This window comes from Tigriopus californicus, chromosome 7 (assembly GCF_007210705.1).
Source record: "Tigriopus californicus strain San Diego chromosome 7, Tcal_SD_v2.1, whole genome shotgun sequence".
Taxonomy (NCBI): Eukaryota; Metazoa; Arthropoda; class Copepoda; order Harpacticoida; family Harpacticidae; genus Tigriopus; species Tigriopus californicus.
In genome coordinates, this window is record NC_081446.1 from 11,766,261 (window position 1) to 11,775,582 (window position 9,322).

The 9,322-nt window shown below is 43.9% G+C and overlaps 3 protein-coding genes across 6 annotated transcripts in view; 1 reads left to right on the forward strand and 2 right to left on the reverse strand.

The window, feature by feature from the left end:
• The window catches only part of LOC131883657 (RNA-binding protein Nova-1-like), a gene marked incomplete in the record, with an annotated part of 2,769 nt that extends 684 nt beyond the window's left edge, over nt 1-2,085 (forward strand). Inside the window, 2 exon segments of the mRNA XM_059231168.1 lie at nt 363-465; nt 833-2,085. Of these exon segments, the coding sequence (XP_059087151.1) occupies nt 363-465; nt 833-1,986 (1,257 nt within the window).
• On the reverse strand, nt 2,001-4,205 carry LOC131883658 (uncharacterized). Of its 3 annotated transcripts, XM_059231172.1 has the most exons (6): nt 3,857-4,205; nt 3,357-3,748; nt 2,896-3,292; nt 2,683-2,815; nt 2,305-2,365; nt 2,001-2,199 (listed from the first exon to the last, which is right to left on the reverse strand). In XM_059231172.1, the coding sequence occupies exons 1-5, from the start codon at nt 4,066-4,068 to the stop codon at nt 2,315-2,317; spliced, it is 1,185 nt and encodes a 394-aa protein (XP_059087155.1). In that variant the 5' UTR covers nt 4,069-4,205; the 3' UTR covers nt 2,001-2,199; nt 2,305-2,314. The 3 variants fall into 3 exon arrangements, with proteins under 3 accessions (XP_059087155.1, XP_059087154.1, XP_059087153.1); XM_059231171.1 differs by lacking the exon at nt 2,305-2,365 and having other exon boundaries at nt 2,896-3,289; XM_059231170.1 differs by lacking the exon at nt 2,305-2,365.
• A 1,653-nt stretch (nt 4,206-5,858) lies between these two features.
• On the reverse strand, nt 5,859-8,027 carry LOC131883610 (uncharacterized). Of its 2 annotated transcripts, XM_059231123.1 has the most exons (4): nt 7,973-8,027; nt 6,709-6,997; nt 6,352-6,636; nt 5,859-6,284 (listed from the first exon to the last, which is right to left on the reverse strand). In XM_059231123.1, exons 2-4 carry the CDS (start codon nt 6,948-6,950, stop codon nt 5,915-5,917), a joined length of 897 nt encoding a protein of 298 aa, XP_059087106.1. In that variant the 5' UTR covers nt 6,951-6,997; nt 7,973-8,027; the 3' UTR covers nt 5,859-5,914. The 2 variants fall into 2 exon arrangements, with proteins under 2 accessions (XP_059087106.1, XP_059087105.1); XM_059231122.1 differs by lacking the exon at nt 7,973-8,027 and having other exon boundaries at nt 6,709-7,125.
• Nucleotides 8,028-9,322: the final 1,295 nt, after the last annotated feature.

Genomic DNA, 9,322 nt, shown 5'->3' on the forward strand with positions numbered 1-9,322 from the left:
GGGAAGGAGATTCTCAAGATTTCTGTCAATACTGTCTATGCTGTCAATGCCAGGATATTGGGGGAGGAATCAGAAATCGAGTCTTCACACCGTTCCATGTAGAAGATCAGGCCGTCAAGGCCACTTTAACCGAGTGATGTATAGCCAGGAGGGAGCTTGAACTTAGATTGGGATGGAATCATATTTGACGACATTTACAGCCACCAGTCCAAGGTCATAAATCAGGAGCCTTCAGGCTAATTTGTCCTTTTTCACGCCTTCATAGCCAAAATCCCCGGTGGTGAAATTTCCCTCAAGAAGATTGATGATGATAATGTGTACACCAATTAGTTGGCGGTCTTGATATCAATTTAAATTCAACNCGGGCTGTGGGGTCCATCATGGGCAAAGGCGGAGAGGCCTTGAACCAATGGCAGATGAACGACCTCAAGGTGAAGATGTCCCGAGCCACATCCTTCTTCCCGGGTAGGTTGACATTGAGGTTATCAGACCTCATCTAGGACCCAGATGTCTCACCGGTCCCTCCGATCCCGCCCATCCCCTTTATGGGATTACTGGGATTGGGCCATAATTTGCGGATTTCATGGTTGGCTTGAGTAAGACACGACCATGCCCATTTCTCGAATGCGTGAGCCTTGAAGTGAAATTCGGGAGCCTCGATGCCGATGATAGCCAAGTTTTTAGGCACCGATTGAAGCCTCAAGTCCCGAGCTGTGCCTGATGAACGGACAGATTGAAGGGGGTATAAACTCGGGGGAATAAACTCGGAGAATATGACGGATGGCAGGTTGAACGAATGTGTAAATAGGGGAGGTTTGTTTTTGTTCTTCAGGGACTTCCAGCCGCGTTTGCTTGCTCACGGGATGCGGCGAGAAAGTCCAGGAAGCATTGGAAGCGTTCGCCATCAAGATTTGGTCGCGAAATGGAGCCATTGACACGGAGCGAGATTTGTATCTGACACTGGTCGTGCCCAATGAGACCGCCGGATTGATCATTGGTACGAAAGGTCGTCAAATCAAGTACATCTCCGAGACCAGCGGGGCTCAGGTGGTGCTGTCACGCAAAGAAGATGATTATATCGTACAAGAGCGACAAGTCACGGTCAGCGGAAATAAAGCGAGTGTCCTCCGAGCTGTCGACCTCATCCTACAGCAAATTCATGACGACCCTTTCTCTGGGAGTTGCCTCACCGTGGATTATGACGTGAACAAATCCCGATCCCGGGACGAGAGGTCGATGAAAATGGCGCCTTCCAACCATCCGGCGGTGGCCGATCTTTCCTCTTTGGATCGCTCAGATAAGAATTCGCCCTTTACCGTGTCCTTGTCCTCCGGGGAATCGATGCATTTAAAGCTGAAAATGGACGGGTCAAATTCGCACATCGATCCCAATCTAAGTGAGCAGTACCTTCACGCGATCGGAAACTCGCTCCGTCATTCCGGATTCTATTCCCCTACGGCCATTGATGACACGCTAAGGTCCTTTTCGTCGTTGATCTCGCATGGGATTTTCCAATTCGAGTTCACCTGTAATCAAGGGCCCTCCCAATCCGCTTTTGTGGAGCCTCCCACATCCGGGGCTATCCCCATGGACATTCCGCCACCGCCAATGGTCACGATCACCACCACCGCGAACCCCAATTCGGACACGACGTTTGTGAGTTATCAAAACCCAGCCTGGCCCGCCAACGCGGCCCATGAAGCCATGGGGAACGCGAATGAGCCGGAGACCAGAGAGGAGGAGACCATCGAGATCGAAGACAGTGCAATTGGTTCAATCATGGGGAGGGGTGGACACATTCTGGTCGAGATCCAGAAGACTAGTCAGACCACGATTGTTATCTCCAGCATTGGCGTGTTTGCACCCAACACTATGAACAGGATCGTTACAATTACGGGGACTAAGAAGGCCATTCAATATGCCAAGATGTTAATTCAAGAACGAATCTCCCGGAACGAAAACTCCAGACGACAAAACGCCAAATAAGAAGCCATGCGATATCTTGTTTCATATTGTACTTGATTTCGTTGATTCATTTCATAAAAATCTTGAGGAGAACAAAAGAATATGAAGAATGGCTTTCAATGATCAATAATTTCTACGGCGGTCATGGGAAGCGAAGCGATTGTGATGAAGTTTTCTCTCGTAATGATGCTTGGAGCCAGTTGGTTGCGGTTGCTGAGTTGGCGGAGGAACGTACTGAAAAAAAAAATGATTATAAAACAATTAAGCTCCACACAGAGTTCCACTTTGGAACAAGTCATGCGGCAAGATCAGAGCAATATGCCAATGATATACGTATACCTGGAATGTCCTAGGTACCCTTAGGCTTGATTAAAGCATTCTTTCCATTCTTCGTCTGCACCTAAAAAAGCCGGACATGTAGACGGGGGTGTTGGAGTTATGATACATAAATTTACAGTGCATAACGTTCATATTCATAGCACATTTTTTACTTCATGCGATATCAAAGCCTCACAGTTGTGTCCGATCCTTCTTGTAAGATTGAAGCGCTTTTACTGCAATAAGTCGCGTGTGTTGTGGGCGTTCCCCATAGTCGGTCATCTATCTACAGCACTTGAAGAATGATGGTGCATGCTACATACTTTGAGCCTCTGCTACACCTTCTACTTCTGGAACCGCCTACCCTTTATCATTGTGGGAGTTCCTGGTTCAACTTACAGAGCTATTTGTCACCGGTGGTTTTCCAGTCAGCTCTAGCCGGTCAATGAGGTAATCCAAGTTCAGGCGCTTCCTCCAGGCCAACTCTTCCAAGAAGATGCGCCAATTGTCATAATCAACCCATTTGGAGCCCCTATGGAAAAACATCCACATGAACAACCACCCTGGTTATGCCCACATTGACCCTATCAGCCTGTCTCAATTCGCCCTTACTTGCTTATTTTACGAAAATAAATGGCAGTGTCGGTAGTGGTGACGTTCCAGTTGTCAATAACTCCGGCTTGCTTGAACCACTTTTCGGTTTGGGACAGAGTGATAAAGTCACCCGTCGCTCTGGGTTCGCCATATCGAGCGAATCGGTCGAATTGCCGTCTCAATCCCGGTCGTGACAACAACATGGAGTATCGCCTCATCCTCAAGCCACGACTCTCCACTTCAAAATGAGGTCCACCCGATTTGCCCTTGTACCCAAAGCGATAATCTGGGTACTCAACCGGTGGCGGCGGAGGAACAGGGATCCGCTTTGAGGTGTTCGGTTGAGGGTGACTGGGCTGGGGTACCTCCTCCTCTTCCACGCTGTCTTGTGACTCTTGTCGGGAACCTACGTCTTCTGGAGGGGAAAGATTATGTATACACATCCCATTGCAGAGGTCCAATTGGTTTCAAAAAGTTACCCAGTTTGGATGGCACACTCCTCTTGAACTTGCTTCGAAGATATTCGTCAGTACTGATTCCCAAAACCTCTTCCACGTCGACAGCCTCCACTTCAGCTGGACCAATGACCACGGCGTCGATGATTGTTTGGTAAGTGTCCTCGAAGTTCCGGATCCTCAATTGGTGCAGATTGTAGCGGAGGTTCTCGCAAATCCTGGACTGAGGATGGAGGCATTTGGTGTGATCATATGGCAAGTTGTTATTGGCAATAGGTGGCAGTTTTAGCCCATCGAGCCTCTGGCCAGGGCTTTCACGATCGTAGCTCATATTGCGACCGTAACCCCTCAGGTCGTCCAATGATGGATGACGTGTGGGTCGGTCAAACATGAGTCCAGGCAAGGCAGTGTTTTTCCTGGAACAAGGCAAGTATGGCAAAATGAATATCCGTTGTCCTTGAAGGATCTAACTAACCCGTTAAAAAAGGACAGGACACAGGACACAAGCGGAAGGGTGGCCTTACCTCAACAACGTGGGCGATAGCAGTTGAGTAAGGGTGGATGATGTGTTCGGTGTAGAGTTCCTGGACTCTTCACTAGCTTCAGTGATCACGTCCAAGTGCGACTGAGACTTCCAATGTCTGGGAACTAATGGTCTTGGATGCTTCCGTCGCTTTGATTTTTGTTCGGGGGGCAAAAGATAAAATCCGACCTGAGAGGGGAGTTGCGGGGTCATGCCTCACATAATTGGCCGTGAAACGCTCAGCAACCTTGCACACTTCTCAGAAGACCAAACAGGAATGAAGCCTTTGCTCGGATGGTCTTGAGGGTCAAACCAAATAAGCCTAGGCGGGCGTGAGCAAGGCCAAAAGTATTCATGCCCCCCTCCCCTTCTCCCCGACAGTCACCACCTCGCGTCATACGACGGGAGTATGAAAATTAATAACCTGCTGCAACATTATGAAAGAATCAGGTTGCGAGTGCTCTACCATTCACCTTCAACCGCTCAAGCAATTCGACCGCCAATTCCATGCAGTCTCATGTCATTTCTTAACCGAGTGACTCAAACTGAATGTAGCCTTCTGTTCAAGTAATTCTCTCCCTGATGACCGGGATGGGTCATCATATTGGTTCCATTTCGAACCACCACTCCAAGATCATCAAGGATACACCTAATCCCTGAAGCCTCGACCTTAAATTATTAAGACACCCGTTTTGTCCTTTGGAACTATTTGGTTGGTCCATAGTGATATCAGTTTAATCTCTTCAGTCATTTGGACCCAGAGAGTCTACGTACGTTCCAGCCTCTGGCTTGGCAAGTGGAACGAAGGATCTGGCCTTGTTTCGAGTTGCTCGAAAACAAGAAACTATGCCGAAGGGCAAAGAAAAAGGAGCTTGAATTTGGTCACCAGGAACAACAGGAACAATCAAGGCACTACTCGTTTGTTGTTCAGTTGTATTTGATTGGATGTTTGATCATTTCCTTGAATCGAAATGATTCCATAAACAATACAGTGCCCAGTCAATCCGGGTTTCAATACTCAATTCTTATCTTGGTAAAGTCATAGTCGTGATTTAAGCAAAATTAATGAAGGCTTTCAAGTGAAGGTCAAATGAGCACCGGTCGTTGGCTTGGATGTCAAAACGTTAGAATTCCCCTTGCCGTGCCACATTTTTCTAAGAACCGCAGTTTTTGTAAGAAAAATCCTATCGGTGATTATCATATGTTATTTTTCCATAGGTTCCTCGAATTGGCATTCCAAAGGGTATCATAATTGGTAGTCGATTCACATTCTTGATTGAACTTGTTATGGAGTTGTTCAGTTGAGTTATTCAGCTCAACGACCTATTTCAACGGAATACCAATGGTTCGCCAGTTATGACTGGTCCTTGTGGCCGCTATGTTTTTCCTTGAACCCTGCATCTCAAGGGGAAAAGATTGGAATCTCAAATCGTTTGGAACACATTGAAAAGACCTTCACTTCATGCCAACAGCAACAACAAAAAAGCAGTGTTCAAGAATGTGACGTGCTTCTCAGCGTGAAAACGGTTCCCTGGTCAATGCTGCGCCTCCGACGAGTCATTCAACACCCTGTAGCGAGCCGCCAAGTTTTTGAAGCATTTTTAGTTGGCTGGGTATATGTATGTAGTCGTTAAAGATTTCATCAGATGTCGAGGCACCTTTTCTCTTTGCACGGCAAGTCGCCAACTCACCACGGGTGGTGGGTGACGTTAGATTAAGGTATTTGCAACCCCTTCCCCCCTCGGTGAAAAGTAGGCCATTTTGCATTCGTTTTCCGGAGGAAGGACTACCCATTCATAAAAATTAAAGTCAGACTTGCAGATGGGACTCTTGGCCTTAAAGGTTTTTGGTATTTAGGTCAAGGATTTTTCAAGCAACAGCGTTATTTTAAGCTCAGTAATTGCCAAATTATCGCCCTGCACAATCAGGAGATCTTTCCTAGAACCTGGCTCGAAACATCACGCGCCCTACTGTCCTAGTTGTATCAAGGTTAGCCTTCCAAACCGACTGCAAGTGGTTTTATTCCACACATTTATTGACACAAAAAAACATGAACAGGTCAGAATCTCTCTTTTGAGGGTTCTTGAGCTTGTCGCCTCTTATTGGCAAGGAACAGTTCTCGGTCCAAATTCTTGGCACGAATGGCCTCTCGGTTTTGGTAGCGCTGTTGCTCTTGATTGAAGCGAAACGTGGTCAAGATTGTCAACGGACTCCTTAACGAGTTGACAAAAAGACCACAAAGGATCAAACACAGAGCTTTGGTTCTCACATCGAAGTTGGTAAAATTGATCAGAATTGCGACACAAAAATATTCCACCAAGAGAAGGGCTGAGATCACCGTAGCTTTCACGGGCACTGTCTGCCAATTAGCCAATCCTTGAGGTCTTTTCGTCGCAGTAACGCTAGGGGTCTCGCTGACCACAGCACTTCTGAAAGAGAATAGCTACAGCTAAGACACTGTATCTAAAAATAGCACATCAAAATGTGTTGTCATACTCATTAGCAATTCTTCGGATCAACCTGACCACTTTATAATCGGAGAGAAGTGACACGAGCGGAGGAATTAGCAGTAACAGGTTAATCAAACGGCTCTCGAGTCCCATTGGTTCCGCTTTTTCATGGTGCATGCAATACTCCGAAGCAAAAGAGATGGGCAATCCAGTATGGATGTGGTATCCATTGATGGCAACAAAGACCCCGCAATAGAACAACAGCGATATCTTGACCTTGCAAGCCAGACCTTGTGGTTCAGGTTGATTTGGTTGATTGATGGCACGGAGTCTGGAATTGTCCAAGGTCCATGCACTTACAAATGAAAACATGGGCTTCATTTTCTTGACCAAATGAGCTTACCTTAAAATGGATATGTAACTGGTACAAATTGGCCCAATAACCAGGGGGAAAAAGTTGCCAAAATACAAAGCCTGACAAGGTAAGGCCCCATCCGCGAGACCTAATTGAAGACTCATTAGCAGGACACTCTTCACTAGGGAACAAACGCAAGACAAGCACGAGTCGGCGAAGATCAATTGGAACACGCAATGGCGTTCGAGATTAATGTTGGAACAGGCGTAAGAAAAACCTCTGATATTCATTGAAAGATCCAATGTAAGGAACAACCATAAGATGACTGTTTGCGATTCTGTAACAATCATGCTGTTGTGTTGGCGTTCAAAGTTATTGTGACATTGATGTGATCTCTTGAGATGAATTGCCGGATTAATCGTATTGAAAGAGGGAGACGAAATAGACAAAGAGAGGGAGAGTTATGAGTGTATGACGCAAACTAGTCGTCGAGGATTTGGCTTAAGGTCATTGGTGGGCATTGCCAACAACAGTCCAAACTGTTTGATATCGGGTTAACAACTTTTCTGACAAAAGCAACTGATTTACATTCCTTGAATCTTGGCTCCTAACACGTTGACCAGCAGGTTAAAAAATAAAAATAAATATGCTTTGTTATTACCATGATTGCAAGAAAAAATTGCAAAAGATGGCGAAAGCTTGCAAAATGGTGTGCAAAATGTGGAGTTTGATTGAGTTAGAAAATATAATCCTGGCTGTTTAAATATGTGTTTAAAGGTATGTGCAAAATGGTACAGTTCTTGTCAAATTAGATTAGAAATTAGAGCTCCCAACCGTTTAATAGGGATACAGTAGCACGACCCTTCTGAGGATACGTGAGGAGTAGAAAATAATTATTTCATACTGACGAATATGTCTTCCTTGATTACGACATTTAGACATGGACATAACGGATGGAGCGTGTATCGTACAAAGAACTCGTTGGCTTTGTGAGTAGATAACTTTAATTAGGCGAAAAAAGATATGCCCATCGAATAACACATAACGCCCGACCTTCATTCGCCCACTTATGGAATTTATCGAATCAGGTTGAGACATTAATCCTCGCATTTTTCGAAGTGGTTTTCCCAGAAACTATTTCCATTTTTGGTTTGAACTAGTCACTGACTTTTATTGATTGTTGGACTAATAGTAAAAGATCAATAACGTAACTCAAAATATCCCCTCATCGGTGTAGCTATTTTACAATCAGTGTGTTACAAAATTACAAATTACAAACTTCAATCTCTTTAGGTTATATATGTTTGCTAACCTTATGTTGGGACAACCATTTGGCACTCTCTCTCTAGATCTGGTTTAACCAGTTCACGAAATATCTATTCCTAGATCGATTAATCGTGTCAAATTAACATAGCTCAACCAGCTGTTTTTGAGCGGCATGGCCAAGATCAAATTCTCCACTAAGGCCAATCGATCGGTGCATTTGCTCCATGACAAAAGTGTCTCAATTGAAAATAGGTATGTCGAATAAAGTTAAAAACCTGAAAAAAAACTTATTAACTTTTATGGGCTTTTGGGGCGAATTTTCTTTCCAAACACCCAATATTTCCTTACTTTTCTTCATATTCTAGAGCACTTTGAGCCGTCTTTTCATTTATGTCCTTATTCGTTTCCTTCTTAACTTGCATTTCCTTGTTGGCGACGTTTCAATTTATTACGGTTTGGTTTGGGATTTCCCGGGCTTTACCAACCGCTTCAAGGAATGTGATCCCCGGTCCTTTTAAAATAAAGGCAAGAAAGAAATCTCAATTTCTTGTAAATAAATTGAAGAAACTTAATGGATATCATTTTGGAAGAGAAAAAGTACAGCTGAGAGAGCGAAAAGGGGCTAAAAACGACCATTTTACCAAGGTATTATCTATTTTTGCATATTGACAATTTGTTTTTGCATTTTTCATACATTTTTTGAGCATTTTCACAACTTTGTTTTACATTTTCTAGACTTGTTTTTGCACATTTGTCAATTTAAAAAACATATTTCCGCCAAAAAGGCAACTTCTTTTTTCGAAGTCTAGTCGTCAGAAAGACAATTCGGTTAGTTTTTTAATAAGCTAATGCGAAGAGAAGTTAAGGAAGACACGACGACCCCTTTCTGGAGATCTCATTTTTTTATGGACTCTATTTCTGTAGGTGTAGCCAGAGAAACATCACGTTTACAATCCCCGGTTGGTCATTAAATTAATGTACTGATTACCAGGGTAGTTCAGAAAATGCAATTAAATTTGGCAAAAATTTTATTTGAAAATGAAAGGGAAGAGGCAAAATGCAAATGTTTTTGTTCTACTTTTTTTAAACAGAATCATTTGCAATATTATGAAAGGGCAAATTATCAGGGCAGTCGCCTTGGCCGTACAGCAGATTTGCAATATTATGAAAGGGCAAATTATCAGGGCAGTACAAACGAAATTACAAGTAACGAAATTATTGTAATTCGTTCATATTTTCGAGGAACTGTAATACCATTACATTTTTAAACTGTAATTGTAACGACCCCCAAAAACCAAAAATTAATCGTTACTTGTTCCTTTTTTCATGCTCCATTTAATTTTTCGTTACTCTTTTGGCAACTGAAGAAACTTGAAGCTTTTAGGCAATGTTAACA

What these genes read in the sequence shown, in the direction of transcription:
- LOC131883610 (XM_059231122.1), bottom strand. Translation starts at nt 7,010, where the DNA reads ATGATTGTTACAGAATCGCAAACAGTCATCTTATGGTTGTTCCTTACA. An exon ending in AGTTACATATCCATTTTAAG is followed by an intron (nt 6,637 to 6,708) that starts GTAAGCTCATTT and finishes GGACAATTCCAG; the next exon opens with ACTCCGTGCCATCAATCAAC. An exon ending in ATCCGAAGAATTGCTAATGA is followed by an intron (nt 6,285 to 6,351) that starts GTATGACAACAC and finishes ATTCTCTTTCAG; the next exon opens with AAGTGCTGTGGTCAGCGAGA.
- LOC131883658 (XM_059231170.1), bottom strand. Translation starts at nt 4,068, where the DNA reads ATGACCCCGCAACTCCCCTCTCAGGTCGGATTTTATCTTTTGCCCCCC. An exon ending in CTATCGCCCACGTTGTTGAG is followed by an intron (nt 3,749 to 3,856) that starts GTAAGGCCACCC and finishes GCCTTGTTCCAG; the next exon opens with GAAAAACACTGCCTTGCCTG. An exon ending in CACCGGTGACAAATAGCTCT is followed by an intron (nt 2,200 to 2,682) that starts GTAAGTTGAACC and finishes TTTTTTTTTCAG; the next exon opens with TACGTTCCTCCGCCAACTCA.